Source organism: Euleptes europaea, chromosome 11 (genome assembly GCF_029931775.1).
Source record: "Euleptes europaea isolate rEulEur1 chromosome 11, rEulEur1.hap1, whole genome shotgun sequence".
NCBI classification, from domain to species: Eukaryota; Metazoa; Chordata; class Lepidosauria; order Squamata; family Sphaerodactylidae; genus Euleptes; species Euleptes europaea.
The window spans coordinates 10699519-10715700 of NC_079322.1; the positions used below are offsets into that span (position 1 = coordinate 10699519).

At 47.9% G+C, this 16182-nt stretch overlaps 1 protein-coding gene across 1 annotated transcript in view; it reads left to right on the plus strand.

Annotated features, from left to right (window-relative positions):
• Positions 1-16182, plus strand: part of COBL (cordon-bleu WH2 repeat protein) — a 255876-nt gene that overhangs the window by 194482 nt on the left and 45212 nt on the right. The window contains exon 11 of the mRNA XM_056857870.1: positions 15457-15766. Within this exon, the coding sequence (XP_056713848.1) occupies positions 15457-15766 (310 nt within the window). The remainder of the gene's footprint in view (positions 1-15456; positions 15767-16182) is intronic.

Genomic DNA, 16182 nt, shown 5'->3' on the forward strand with positions numbered 1-16182 from the left:
CCATCCATTTGAGTAAAATGGACTGGCTGCGGCAGTTCCACGGACTGCTCCCCCAAGCGCTTAAAAGTGGCTTCGTCAATCAAGGTGTGGGCACAACCTGAGTCTACAAGAGCCACCACAGAACCTGGGGTCCCCCCTTGGGATTTTGCAAAGTCACATTTAATAGCAGAGTATCTGCTGCTCCGCTTACCATCTCTGGAGCTCCCTGTTGTTCATCGGTTCGAGGTCTGCTGCGGAGCCCCTTTTACAGCAGACCTGGGCCATTTTTTGGCCAACTGCCAATCCTCTTCACCTCCGTCGGAGGTGAAAGAGCTGTCTCGGTTAGAGGCCTCTGCGGCTCTGGGTTCCACCCCGGGTTGCTTCCTCTCTTGTGGGCTACAGGGTCACCCGGGACAGTCGACTGCGAAGTGTCCCATTCCGCTGCAGGTCAGGCACGCACCTGGCCTCAAAGGCGTAGCAAAGCAGAGAATACATTGCAGGGAACATTACATGATTTAAGACACTATTTCTGAGATACCAGGCCTGGGTTGCCAGGCAGCCCAGAGATAAGGATTCTCACAGTCAAAGTCTCAATATATTCCAGGTGCCCGGCTAGGCTAAACCGAAAGCACAAACATGTATGATCCCCTGGGAAGCGAGAGCAGACCAGGCTCTGACAGCAGTGGGGGTTCAGCTGTGTTGAGACCGGTGCTTTTCAACCTGTTAATCAATAACCTGGAATGGGGGTGAGCAGCAAGGTGGCCAAGTTTGCAGATAACATCAAATTATTTAGGGTTGTTAAAAAAAAAACCGACTGTGAAGAGCTCCAAAAGGAACTCTTCAAACTGGAGGAATGGGCATTAAAATGGCAAATGAGATTCAATGTGAGCAAGTGCAAAGTGATGCATATTGGGGCAGAAAATCCCAACATCACATATACACTGATTGGATCTGTGCTGGCAGCAACAGACCAAGAAAGGGATCTTGGGGTGGTAGTGGATCGCTCGATGAAGATGTAAACCCACTGTGTGTCTGCTATGAAAAAGGCAAATTCCATGCTGGCCATAATTAGACGAGGAATAGAGAATAAAACTGCTGCTATCATACTGCCCTTGTACAAGTCTATGGTGAGACCACACTTGGAATACTGAGTACAGGTCTGGTCACCACACCTAAAAAGGGATATTACAGAGCTTGAGAAGGTGCAACCAAAATGATCAAAGGACTAGAGCAAGTGCCCTATGAGAGCAGTTAAAACACTTAGAGCTGTTTAGCTTGGAAAGAAGGCGGTTAAGTGGAGACATGATAGAGGTCTATAAAATTATGCATGGTATGGAGAATTTGGGGTCATCTGCTGAAGTTGGAGGGTGAGAGGTTCAAAACCGATAAAAGGGACAAATTGCAGGGTATTCTGTTTATGACCAGGAGGTTATTTAATTACCCAACCATGACCCTAGGGCAGTGGTTCTCAACCTTTTTCGAGTCGCGACCCCCTTTTACAATTGCCAAGTAACCTGTGACCCTCGTCACATTTGCATAAATTTGCATAAATGACATTTTCAATAGGATAAAGAAAACACATTTGTTTTTTTGGCAGTCCAGGGTATCCATATATATAATTACTTTAAATTTTAAAGTTTAAAACAAACAAGCAAACGGTACTACCACCTGTTGCGCAGCGGCTGTGACTGTGTGGCGCAGCAACCTTTCCTGGCACTGAGGAAAGAGTGCCTCTGAGCATGCACTGCATTCCTTGTCCTCCCCTCTCTCCCCAAAAACTCTTCCAAGCAGGCCGGGGCTCTCACGAGGAAACCCCCTCTTTTGTGACTGGGACACTGCTTGTGCACAGAACTGCAGTTATCCCTCAAAGCGGAGCTCCGTTTAATCACCTCACGAGAGCGAAGGGCCAGGAAAGAGCCGAGGGCCGCTTAATCCGCCCTGACTTTTCATGCCTTTTTCTCCCCTCCGCCAGTCACCGCTCCTTCTGCGCCTCACCGAACCTGTGCGCTCGAGGGGGAAATCCCGAACTGCGCATGCACCTCGACTCTCTCCCCCTTGGCCTTGCCAGAGCGGAACTGATAACTCAGGGCAGAAAAGTGAGGCCACACTACAGACATGCGCACTTGGATTCCAGGCTGAAGCTCCTGCCCCACCCGAGCGCGACTAAAAGTAAAAACAACGTGGCTGTAGCGGCCTCAAGGGGGACCGCCCTCTTCTCCTCCGAGACCTGAACTGGCTGAGCCAGGGGAGCTTCCTCGGCCTCCCACACATCCTGCCGCATCATCCGCCCGGCGCAGGTGCGACCGCGCCCAGGGCTGGCCCGCCTCAGCTTCTCAGCTGGGCAGCGGGGCTACAGCTGGTGTGCGGTGGCACGCCGCCGCGTCTCTGCAGCCCGGCTCCTTCTGGCTGTTGGTCGGCCAGTTCCTCACCTCTCTGCTTGGGATCTTCCCTGCCCTCGCGGACGGATCAGGGTTACAGGGCGTCTGGGTTAGTCCTGGACAGCCCGGGATGGGGGCTGTCCCTGGACAGTGGCGGCGACCCCCCAGAAAACACTTCGTGACCCCCTTGGGGGTCCCGACCCTCCAGGTTGAGAACCACTGCCCTAGGGGATACATGCCTCTTCCGTAATATCTACTTTGCAGACTGTGCAAGTGCATAAACAGCCACAAGCAACAACATAAACATGTTCATCTTTGTGGCTTCTGTGGAGTCATGCATTAGGAGTGTGCGTGTGCAGCCCAGCCACAGAGGGGAATTTTCTACAGCTTTCTGGCATTTCAGTGTGAGGACCGCTCACCACTCCCCATCATGTGCTGGAGTTTCCTGCAAAAACCAGTCCTAACAAGAGAGGTGCTTGATTAGTTTAAGTTCCTTTGCCTACCAGCAGTTATAAATTATTGATTTTAAACTAATGGTTTTTATGAATTTTATTGTATTATTGTTTGTATTGTAAGCCACTTTGAGTTCACGTGAGGTAGGAAGGTGGCTAATAAATGTTTCAAATAAATAAAAATAAATGTGTGGCTGGGAGGGGGCGCTGCTTTTTTTAGTTCTTCCTTTACTGCCATGGAGTGAAGATCTTTCTTCAGTCGCACTCTCAACAAGTTTATTTCTGTAATATACTCAACAACTGCTCTGCAGGACAAGTGGCTAAAGATGCAGAGATATTCAGCATGGTGCTTTAGATACATTTCCCCAGAAAACATTGAGGTGATCTGATCTGGAACTTTCCTCTAAGTGAGGACATTCCGTTAGGGGATATTGTGCTTTGCAGTTATGTTCATAAGTATCGCTACCTGTGATTTGTGTCACAGCACCTTATAACATGCCAGGGCATGCTTTTGCTATGGGTGCACACTTCCAAAATTTCCATATTAATTTTGGATCCAAACTTTAGATAGGGTACTGTTACTCAGTTGGGGAGGCTGTTACTGGTTCAGGATTTTTTTAAAAAAATTGGGACCATTATTTGGGACTGGGAATTCATGGAAACGGGCTTATCGCACTCAGTCCAGGGAACGTTTCTGAACCCTTTATAACACGGAACGTTCCTTCCCCTCCGCACCACATTTTTTCGTTTTGGTCATGAAACCGTTTTGGAAGCATATAAAGCCTGTAATATCCCAAAACAGTTTTATGACGATTTTAAAACTTACCCCATTCCCATAACGTTCTAGCCTTAGATGCGATAACTCTCAGACGCTTTGAGGACCCTTCCCTCTGCCCACTCCCACTTTTCCCAGCTGCCTCTGACTCCTCCCCTCCTGGTCGATCTTGTGGTCACTCCTCTTTTATTTGCTTGCGTCCTCCATTTTTTTTATCGCCATCTGCTTTTGGATCGTTGGGACAAAGGGAGGCTTGTTCGTTGAGACGAAGGGGAGGGGGTGGAAGAGAACAGGCTGCAGAATCCCAGATGGGACAATTTCAGCTGTGCACGCTCCTTTCAGCTGTGCACTCCCCCGATCACACTGGGGAATTGTCTGCTCTCTACCTAGCCTCAACGGGAATTTCATGTTTTTGGAGGGGAAAGAACACTTTCTTAACTTCCAAACCACCACAGTGAGCATTCCTGGCAGCCTCTGGTAATTGGAGAAATAAAAGTGTACGCTTGCAAGCTCCCCCCCTTTTATTTAAACCATGATAACTTCTAGTGCACCCCCCCAATCTATAGGCAGAAGGACTTTCCCTATTCTGCTTCTGGGTCCCGACTGACTGCAAGACCCCTCTGTTTTCCCAACCACCCAACTTCTAGAGCACACTCCCCCCCCCATTGGTTTCACTAGTCGGTTACAATGCAATCTGATTAGAGAGTTCTGTGTGTGGTTTGTGTGCGTGAGAGAACGAGAGGCATTGGGGAAAAACGTGAGCCTATTGTCCTGTTGCACTGACGAACCCTTGCAGGCACACCAAAATGCCGAGGGGGGGAGGTGGAGGGGAACCCAAGCAACGTCACGATTATGTGTTGCTCCCTCCACACACCCCTCTCTCTTGTGTGAGTGCTATTTTATCGGAGGTGCGCTCTGAAAGCAGACGTTTCAGAGAATGAGCAGGAGTGCGGGGGGGGAATTGGAACTTGCATCCAGGACAAACGCTTTTAAGGTGTTTTCCACACGTTTCCTGGACTGGGTGCGATAAGCCTTTGATATACCCATATTACTATACTGGTATATTGATATAAGGCTATTCAATTGCCCATTTGGAAAAAATAAAACCAAATGCCCCCAGTGGCAAGGGGAGGAAGTGGCTGAAATGGTAGTTGAGCCTTGCAGGAGTCCAGGAGCCTGCCAGCCCACCTGCCATTTTCTGGTTGTGGGGCAGGCTCCGGCATAGTAAGTCCAGGGCCAGTTCAGTCCTTTCCCTTTTAAAACGTAAAGAGCTATGGGTGTAAACCAGGTCTTCTTGGCCTCTTAGGGTCTCTCTTCCCTTTAAATTTGAAACAGAAGAGACTCTGATTGGCAGCTGTTTTCCCAGACTGGCTCCCTTTCCCGCTCCTGCACCATCCTGAAACACTCCTGGGAGATAAATTTTCATTACTGGAGTGCTTGGGGATATTTCAGGTGTCTCCAAGTTGACCCAAAACTCTCCCACGGAAGCCGCTGCCATTGCTGCCGCAGGGCTGCCCACTTGTGTGTGTGTGTGTTGGGGGAAGCTGGGAAGGCTTCACCCCGATAGCTCCCGGCCGCTTGTGCTGCCGGGTGCGTGCATACGTGAGTACTTCCATGGGGCAGGGGAGAAGCCGGGAAGATTTTCCCCCAGATTGTGACCAGCCGCCACAGTGGCCGGGTGCCCACGTGTGTTTGTACGGGGTGGGGGTTGGAGAAGCCGGAAGGGTTCTCCCCAGATTGCACCCAGCCGTCACAGAAGCCGGGTGCTTGCGTGTGTGCAGAGGTGGATCTACTGTGAAACTAATGAAGCTTAAGCTTCAGGGCCCCTAATCCTGGAGGGGCCCCCTGAAGCCACTTTTTTTTAATGAGTGAATTTCTCAACAAAATCAATGGGTGTTTTTTTTAGTGATAGAATCATAAGCCAATGGGTTGAAGTACTTAATACTGACCTTAGAATAAGCTTCAGGGCCCCAAAAATGTAGCTCTGCCACTGCATGTGCATGCACGTGTGTGTGTGTGTGGGGGGGAGAAGCCGGGGAGACTTCTCCCCGGATCGTGCCCGGCCACAGCAGTATCCGGGTGCTTGCATGTGTGTGTGTGGGGGGGGGAGATGCCGTGGAGAAGCCGTGAAGCCTGGATCGCGCCCGGCCGCTCCAGCAGCCAGGTTCTTGCATTTGTGTGTATGGGGGTGAGGAGAAGCCATGGAGAGTTCTTCCCGGATTGCTCTCAGCCGCCCCAGCAGCCGGGTGCTTGCGTTTGTGTGTATGGGGGGAGGGGGGAGAAGCAGTGGAGACTTCTCCCCGGATCGCACCCGGCCACGGCATCAGCCAGGTGCTTGCGTTTGTATGGGGGGGGGGGAGAAGCCATGGAGACTTCTCCCCGGATCATGCCTGGCCGCCCCAGCAGCTGGGTGCTTGCGTTTATGTGTGTGTGGGGGGGAGAAGCCGAGAAGCCTGCGCCTGTGTGTGTGTGTGTGTGTGTGTGTGTGTGTGTGTGTGAGGGGTGGGTGGGGAGCTGGGAACCTCTCTCTTTCTCTCTTTTTTCCTCTCTTTCTTTCTCTCCCTCCCTCTCTTTCCTTTTTTCCTTTCCTTCCTTCTTTCCCTCTCTCCTCTATGCCTCTTCAAGGGTTGCCAACCTCCAGGTGGTGGCTGGAGACCTGGCAACCCTAGCCTCTCCCCAAGATCTAGGCTTGGTATGGCCCCCAAGTGATGTTACAAATATGTTAATGGCCCTTGGCAGGAAAAAGGTTCCCCACCCCTGTTATAGACAAACAAAAATATGTTCTACAATACAAAAGGGAAGCTTAGAATCATAGAGTTGGAAGGGACCACCAGGGTCATCTAGTCCAACCCCCTGCACAATGCAGGAAATTCACTACCTCCCCCACACACACCCAGTGCCCAGAAGGTGGCCAAGATGCCCTCCCTCTCATGGTCTGCCCAAGGTAATAGAATCAGCATTGCTGACAGATGGCCATCTAGCCTCTGCTTAAAAACCTCCAGGGAAGGAGAGCTTACCACCTCCCGAGGAAGCCTGTTCCACTGAGGAACTGCTCTAACTGTTAGAAAATTCTTCCTAATGTCTAGATAGAAACTCTTTTGATTTAATTTCAACCCATTGGTTTTGGTACGACCTTCTGGGGCAACAGAAAACAACTTGGCACCATCCTCTATATGACAGACCTTCAACTACTTGAAGATGGTTATCATATCCCCTCTCAGTCTTCTCCTCTTCAGACTAAACATACTCAGCTCCTTCAACCTTTCCTCATAGGACTTGGTCTCTTTGTTATATGCGTTTCTTTCATCTGCATTCCTACTTGTGGAGTTCTGAGTTTGAATTTATAGCCTTGATATTGCAGCTATAACAATAAGCCTTTTTCTTTTGAAAACACACTTTCATTTTAATATAAGAATGAAAAGCCAGAGATAGAAACTTGATAAATGTCTCTCTACCTCTCAAATTCTACCAAAGCCCTTTGTAACATCCTTAGTCATTAATATTGGAATCTGTTGAGCTTTAATGGTGATTTGTAGCCTTTTCAGTTTTATTGCTTGGGCTGTCAGAAATCAATTTCCATGCTTAATGGGCACTGTGTAACCTCATCCAAGGAGAATTACCCTTTGGTTTTATTCAAAATTTGATTTGCAAAGATGCCCTAGGGCCGATGGGCAAATTAAAAACAAATATCTGAGTCTCGGTGACATATATCTGAAGTTTCTAAAAGAACTCAGATTTGAAATTCTTGATCTTGTAGCCAGCCTATGCACCTATGTACCTTGTGGTACATAATAAATTAGACACAGATTTTTAAAAGGGGGTCTAAAAGGTATCCAGAAAATTAATGGCCAGTGACCCTACCGACTATTCTGAGTAAATTAGTAGAAACTGTTATTAAAGATAGACTTGTTAAGGACACAGAGAATCAAGACATGTTGAAGAAAAATCAGCATTGCTTCTGTAAAGGGAAGTTCTTCCTGACCAACCTTTCCTAACCAATTTCAAGTATATAATAGGTTTTTGACAATGTCCCACGAACGAAGGCTGGAAGAATTACCTGACTCCTTCAAAGACACACTTGTTTGGGGTTAAGCAGAACAGTCCTCAAAAGTTTTCCCTACTGGTCTGACCAGACCAGTAGGGAAAACTTTTGAGGACTGTTCTGCTTAACCCCGAACAAGTGTGTCTTTGAAGGAGTCAGGTAATCCTTCCAGCCTTCGTTCGTGGGACTCCCCGGAGGCTGGGTTCCGTGGAGACCGGGCGCGCCCGGGTTCCTCCGCTGGAGTAGGCACTGTGTGTGGGGCGGCTGGGGACTCTCCGGGCACTGCCGCTGGGGGAAGCGAGGCAGGTGGGACGGAGAGTTCGTTCGGAGGTTGCTCCTCTGCATTCTGTGGGGACAATTGTGTGTGCTTCCGGGTCTGAGCCCGGGTTTGGACTGCTAAAATAGGTATGAGACCCCTTTGAGCGGGAGTGAAAAGGGACTCTGTGGGGCGATCCACTTTATTCGGGTATTGGGGTAGGCTAGACAGAGCATCCGCCAGTAGATTCTGCTTTCCTAGGAACATGTTTAAGCACAAACCGAAACTTGGAGAAGAAGTCCGCCCATCGTACCTGTTTTGCGGAGAGTTTGCTGGCACCTGTCAGGGCTTCAAGATTTTTGTGATCACTCCAGACTTCGAAAGGGTAGTCAGACCCTTCTAAAAACTGTCTCCACACCGTGAGAGCGTGTTTTATGGCTGCAGCTTCTTTTTTCCAAATAGGCCAATTCAGCTGAGCTTGGGCAAACTTCTTGGAGAAATAGGCACACGGGTGTAATTGATTATCTTCTCCCCGTTGCAGCAAGGCACCTCCCATGGCAACCTCAGAAGCATCCACCTGTACTACAAAAGGTTGGCTGCAATCGGGGTGTTTCAAAATGGGTTCGGAGGTGAACTAGTGTTTAAGAGTCTGTAAGCACTTGTCCCTTGGTAATCCCACAAACAGCATCCAGAGACAAAGAGTCCAAAAATGAGCTGATTTAATGGAAAACATACAGGTATTCAGAGCTTACAGGTACATTGGCACGAATGGCAATTGGGAGTACAGGGTAGGCATATAAGGGAAAGTATTAGTCACAACAGGTCAAGGCGCCCCCCCCCTCTACTGAGGAGCCGTTCCCACAGGAGATAGCACTGGAATAGGAATTCAACAGTTAGCCAGTTTGGCCTTGAGAGGCACCTGGTGGAATCGAAACTAAAACAGTCAGAGTCTGACAGGCTGCTTAGAGCTGTGGAATGCAGGCCTGACATCCTGCCCTCCTTTAGGCCCCCTCCCCACCGTCCTCCACCAGTCCATGTGGAGGCGCATGCCTGTCAGGGTAGGCAGTATGGAATTGGTGGACCAAACGAGGTGCAGACACGTCACGTGCACGTACCCATTCATCATGGGCGAGACCGAAATGTTTCCAACGGACCAGGTAGTGGAGAGACCCATGACGGACGCGAGAGTCCAAGATTTTTGCAACCTCAAAATGTTCCTCCCCCCCAACCATCACTGGTACATCAGGAAGAGGTTCAGGATGCCACTCGGGGGAAGGCACGTGTGGCTTTAGCAAACTGACATGAAAGACAGGATGGATTCTCCTGAGTGATTTTGGGAGTGAAAGTTCCACAGTGAATGGGTTGATGATACAAGCAATGGGGAAGGGACCCACGTACTTGGCACTGAGTTTGTTACATGGGTGGTTGGACCGTAGATTCTTGGTGGACAAATAAACCATGTCTCCCACTGAGTAGTCTGCCCGGTGAGCGATGCTTATCAGCTTGACCTTTGTATTTACGTTTAGCTTGCTCCAGATTACGTACCAGCCAAGGCCAGGTTGTCTGAATCGTGTGCACCCAGTCAGCAATACTTTCTCCCCCCTCCACCCTGGAGACATCGTTATGGCTTATGGGACCAATGTCCTGCCCATAAACGGCCCGAAAGGGGCTAAATCCAGTTGACTGATGCACAGCATTATTGTACGCATATTCAGCAAAGGGTAACAATTCAACCCAATCATCCTGATGATAGTTAACATAACAGCGCAAGTAGCATTCCAATACAGCATTCACTCGTTCGGTTTGGCCATCAGTTTGGGGGTGGAAAGCACTTGAGAGACCTTGTTCCACCCCCACTAATTTTAAGAAAGCTTTCCAGAATTTAGCCACATAGTTGCTTCCGCGGTCGCTGATCACCTTGCGCGGAAAGGAATGTAGACGGAAGACATGTGACACAAAGAGGCGGGCCAGTTTTGGGGCGGATGGGATACCTGCGCAAGGGACGAGATGCTCCGGGAGCCAGCTGCGGTGGGAGTCTTGGGGGGGGTGAGAAGTGGTGCCCTCAGCAGAGGAACCTGCGGTTGTGGAGCCGGCAGAGTTGGGTGAGTTGGCACCGGTTGAACTGGGGTGGTCAGAGCTTGTTGTAACCGTTTGTTGTCCCGAAGCAATTGTTCCATTTGGTCCTGCAGACGGGCCACACGATCATTTAAGTCCCAGTTTTGGTCCCGCAAGAGGCGCATTTCGTCCCCAGCTCCCCCCGTGCATCGGGACTGGCTGACCTGGAGATCAGTAGCCCAGTGGGATTCCTCACCATACAGGTCTTCCTCATCCGAGAAGTCTGGCTCAGTGAAGCGACCGGCACACCGACATGCGCAGCTGCATGTTGCGAGATGGACCAAAACTCGGAGAAAATGAGGGGATAAATCCAAAGTCAGTGCTGTCTTTGGGATGCACGTCCGGGAACGTGCGGGCTCGAACGGCTGCCAAACGTTGCTCCTCTTCTTGCGCAGCCTGCGCCCGAGCCGCCGCATCCGCAGCCCGCAACTGTTCCTCAGCCCGCTGTCAGTCTGCGAGCACTTGGTCAGCCTCGAGCTTGGCGGCAATCGCCGTAGTGACTATCAGGAGAGCTTCGTTCTCCAAAAGCAGAAGGAGTTCAGAGGAATCTGTTAGGTCCAATAACAGTTGAACCCGAACTGCCAGAGCAGCAGCATCTGCTCCAAACTCAGGGGCTAAAAGCTTCGTGAGGTCAGCCACCATGGCTGTAGTTGAGGTCAGTCCCACAAACAGTAAGGCTGTTTGGGCCACTACATCCCATGCTTCCTTCAAGCACATGTTGGGGTCTGGAGCGGTTGGGGCCGGAGTCTCCTCCGCCCGTGATCCCGCCATGGATCGGGGTGGAAAGGGGTGGATCGGGGCCGCTACCGGTTCTGGTTGTTCTTCACATATAGTTAACCCCGCTAGCAAACGGGTCAAAGTTACTAAATCCTCTTGCGCCAGTCGAACTTCCTCCACCAAGCCGTCTAGTACGCAGAGTTCATGGTGGGCGCTTTGGTCTGTGTCTGATTCCGTCCAGGGGGTCATGTCAGCTAGACGACGCCACTGAGCTCACAGGAGTACAATCAGGCGATTGACCTCAGCATCCGTTCGCAGCTCCTCAGCAAGGATGTCATCTAGCAAAGAAGGGTCGTCGGGGTACTCATCCGACGGTTCCAACGGAGGGTACCAAGGTTCAGGACCCTCCAGGGTTTCGGTCAGAAACCCTCCACCCGGGGAGCGGCGCCTCTGCTCCCACCCGGGGCCTAGGCGAACCTTCCGGGGCTCCAGCCACAGGCAATTCACTCGGAGAACACGTCCTCTGCTCCAATCCGAGGGCCCGGCGAACCCTCCAGGGCTCCAGCCAGGCAAGGAAAAATAGAGAAGGGTTTCATGCCAAAATGTGAGCACTTGTCCCGTGGTAATCCCACAAACAGCATCCAGAGACAAAGAGTCCAAAAGAGAGCTGATTTAATGGAAAACACACAGGTATGCAGAGCTTACAGGTACATTGGCACGAATGGCAATTTGGAGCACGGGGTAGGCCTATAAGGGAAAGTACTAGTCACAACAGGTCAAGGCGGCCCCCCTTCTACTGAGGAGTCGTTCCCACGGGAGATAGCACTGGAACAGGAATTGAGCAGTTAGCAAGGTTGGCCTTGAGAGGCACCTGGTAGAATCGAAACTAAAACAGTCAGAGTCTGACAGGCTGCTTAGAGCTGTGGAAAGCAGGCCTGACAATAAACTATGTCTACAGCATTCCCCTGATCCAGCGAGGTAGTAACTTTCTCAAAAAAGGAGATTAGATTAGTCTGACATGACTTATTCCTGAGAAACCCATGCTGGCTCTTAGTGATCAGATCCATCCTTTCTAAATGCTCAAAGGCGGACTGTTTGATTGGTTCTTGTAGGTTATCCGGGCTGTGTAACCGTGGTCTTGGAATTCCAAGACCACGGTTACACAGCCCGGATAACCTACAAGAACCAATGAACTCTGACCGTGAAAGCCTTTGACAATATTTTGGACTGTTTGATGATTTGTTTGAACACTTTTGCTGGTATAGAAGTCAAGCTGATGGGTCGGTAGTTACCCGGATCCTCCTTTTTCCCCTTCTTGAAGATGGGGACAACATTTGCCCGCCTCCAATCTTCTGGCACCTCATCTGTTTGCCAAGACTTTTCAAAAATAATGGACAGAGGTTCCAAAATTACATCTGCAAGTTCTTTGAGTACCCTTGGGTGCAATTCATCTGGCCCAGAGGATTTTGTTTCATTTAAAGAAACCAGGTGTTTGTGCACTACCCCAATGCCAATTCTAGGCTGCAAATCCCTTTCCTCATCACATGTTCTGTTTATGCCATGTTGAGCACCACTTCCCTCACGAGAAAAAACTGAGGAAAAGTAGGAATTGAGGAGTTCTGCCCTCTCTTCATCTCCTGTTACAATTTCACTGTCCGGTCTACGCAATGGGCTTATCTTGTCCTTGTTCTTACTCTTACTCTGTACATAGGAAAAGAACCCTTTTTTGTTGCGTTTAGCATCTCTCGCTAACCTAAGTTCATACTGAGCTTTAGCTTTCCTAACACTCTCCCTACAAGCACTAGTTATTTGTTATATTCCTCTTTGGTTATAAGGCCCTCCTTCCACTTCCTAAATGAGTCTTTTTCTATTTCTCAACTCTTTAAAAAGCTGTTTATGGAGCCACCCTGGCCTCTTTAGGCTCCTCCCATTTTTCCTTCTCATAGGAATGGTTTGGGATTGCACCTTCAGTATTTTATTTTTAAGAAACGCCCACCCTTCTTGAACTCCCTTCTCCTTAAGTATTTCTGACCATGGGATTCTACCTAGCATAAGTTTAAGTTTGTTAAAATTTGCTCTTTTGAAGTCCAACCTACATGTCTGACTACGTACAGGTTTTCCTCTCCCCAAGATTGTAAATTCCAAGAGTACGTGGTCACTACTACCCAGGGTGCCTACTTCAACCTCATTGACCAGTTCTTCCCTGTTAGTGAGAATCAAGTCTAAGATAGCAGACCCCCTTGTTTCCCTGTCCGCCTTCTGGAATAGGAAGTTGTCAGCAAGACAAGTTAGGAATTTATTGGATCTTGCATTTTTAGCAGTGTTGGACTTCCAACAGATATCCGGGTAATTAAAATCTCCCATGACCACCATGTCCCGTCTCTTTGAGAACTTTGTGATCTGGTCTAGGAGCGTCCCATCCAAGTCCTCTGCCTGGTTTGGCGGTCGATAGCAGACCCCCACGAGAATATCACTATTATTTCTTATTCCTTTTATGTTTACCCATAGAGTCTCGACTGCACTACCATGCTCTGATTCATGTACTTCTTCACAAGTGTACACATCTTTGACATACAGTGCTACTCCTCCCCCCTTCCTTATCAATCTATCCCTTTTAAACAAGTTGTACCCCTCAATCTTAATATTCCAATCATGAGTGACATCCCACCAAGTTTCAGAAATGCCTATTAGGTCAAAATCCCCTTCCTGTATTAGGGCTTCGAGTTCTTCCTGCTTGTTTCCCATACTCTGCGCATTAGTGTACAGACATCGGAATCCGTGGTTTATGTGCCCCGTGGTTTTCATTTCTGTACTTACCTGTGAGTTTATGTTTCCTTGCATACATGCCACTCCCTGCAAATCTTTATTGTTCTCGTCTCCAGGTATTGTCAGCATACAAGGTTTTAAATTGTTGTCTCGCTCCCCCATAGGATTTAGTTTAAAGCCCTCCTGATCAGGTTTGCAAGGCTCTCACCAAACACATTTTTTCCTACCCTCGTGAGGTGTAAAGTATCCCCCGACAGAAGAGCTTCTTCTCGAAAGCGTTAGCCATGGTCCAGAAATCCAAACCTTTCTTGACGACACCACCTACGCAGCCAGTCATTAATTTGGAGTATTCGTCTTTCCCTTCCTAAGCCACAACCTTCAACAGGCAGAACTGACGAAAACACAACCTGCGCCCCCAAGTCCTTCACCTTCTCACCCAAAGCCATGTAGTCTTTTTTAATACGTTCTGGGCTGTGCCGGGCAATATTATTTGTTCCCACATGAACAAGTAAGAAAGTTCTGCAAACTTTTCACACCTGTGTCGTTTAATGGTGCAGCTATCTTGCTGGGTGGTTTCCGGGTTTTTAATATATTTAAAGAGATTTTTGTTGTGTTGTTTTTAGAAATGCACTCATCATTCTTTTTTTCACTTGCCTTATTGTCAACTTTTGTTTTGTAAGAGTATCTTCTCTTTTTTAATTCTTGTTTTCGAAAAGATTTTCATTTTTAAAGTACTCCTTGTCTTTCATAGCTTTGTTTACTGTATTAATTAGCCACACTGTCATGATCTTTGTTTTTCTTTGTACCTTTCCTAATCTACAGTATACATTTTATCTGAGCTTCTGTTACAGTGATTTTAAGTAATCTCCAAGCATCTTGACACTCCTTTCAATTTCCTTTTAATTACTCCATCTTGTTTTACCTCCTTAAATTAAATGAGATTGTGTTGGACTTTCTGGGCAACTTTAACATTAAAACTCATGATAACTATGATAATTTCTTATTGAGCCTATATCTTGCACACAGCCCTGGGCACCAGTCAGGATTAAGTGAAAATTTACCTCCTGTCTAGTTCACTCCTTGATTAATTGTTTCAAGGCATATTCATTTATTTAATCTAAAAATTATGTCTCTTTGTCATGCCATAAACGTACATTTAACCAATAAATGTGAGGGTAGTTAAAATCAGTTCTTCTTACAAATGGGTATTTTCCAATTGTCTGTTACTGTTTCCCCCCTCCCAAATTGAGATTACCTTCAGCCTTTTATCAAGGGGGCAATAGTATGTTCCCTGCACTAAACCCTGACCTGGATGGCCCAAGCTAGCCTAATCTCGTCAGATCTCAAAAGCTAAGCAAGATCAGCCCTGGTTAGTACTTGGATGGGAGATCACTAAGGAAGTCCAGGATACTACACAGAGGCAGGCAGTGGCAAACCACCTCTGAACATCTCTTGCCTTGAAAACCCTATGGAGTCACCTTAGGTCGGCTGCGACTTGACGATACTTTCCACCACCACCATTTTGACTCACAGAAGTTTATTCCTCTTACGTTTTCTCATTTATTGGACTCTGTGCCCTCTTTGACATCTAGAGTAGCCCATCCCCCACTCTCTCAATATATCCTTCTTTGTCCTTCCTATAGACTTCATGTGTAGGTATAACAGTTTTCTCTATTGAAGGTGCAAAACGTGGTGGTTCTGCTTCATGCTGTTTCTTCCCTTTATTCCTAGTCAGTACCACCAGAACCCACCCACCCCCCATTTTAACTGAAATGCACTGTTTCCTGACAGCTCACACAACCTTTATGGGAGTGGAAAAGTCACACATTTCAGTACATAGAAACATGTAGTGTCATTCTGCATAAGACCACTTTACCATAGAAAAAAATTTGGGGTGGTGGTGAAATTGGGTTTATATCATACGTTTTGAAATAGTGAAGAATCGCCATTAACTTTTTTTACCATCTTTTGTCTAGGTGATGAACAGATTTCAAATGGTAACAATGATAGCACAGATGATATAGTTCTGGAACTGTCAGAAATAGAGGAGACCACCTCTGTTAGCAGCTGCTTTGCCTCAGAGGACACCACAGAAGATTCAGGTGTTATGAGCTCTCCCTCTGATATTGTGTCGTTGGAGTCACAAAACGATAGCATGACGTCAAGAGACAAATCTGTCAATGCCCAGGACACCTTGGCTGGAATAGAGTCCACAATCATTGCAGAGTGTTGCTCTTTAAAGAACGCTTCCTTCAATTCTGATGAGTCTGGGAACTTTCACCGAAGGTAAGTCTTGTATACGAGGCAAACTGGAAGAGTGATTTCTGCTTAGCCTAACCTTTTCCCTCACCCCACCTTCTGTAGCTTTATCAGAAGCCAGCACCAAATTGACTTAGTGTGTTCATGGCACCTAGCATAGGTCATTTTTTGGTAATTAGCAACATCACAGGATTATTTTTTTCCAGGGTCAATTTCTCTTTTCCTTCCACTTTTTCCCCTCACCAGGCTGTTCTTGAGTAATCCCATATGTTTAGCTAATATTGAAACATTAGTTATACTGGGATATTACTGTAGATTTCCATATTCATTTTTCTGCCATGACCCAACACTAAGTTTATATTGTGCAAATCTAATCATTAAAGTTTAGATCAGCGAACACCGTCAGATCAAGATTTTGTGAAACAGAATTGGAATTAACTTAT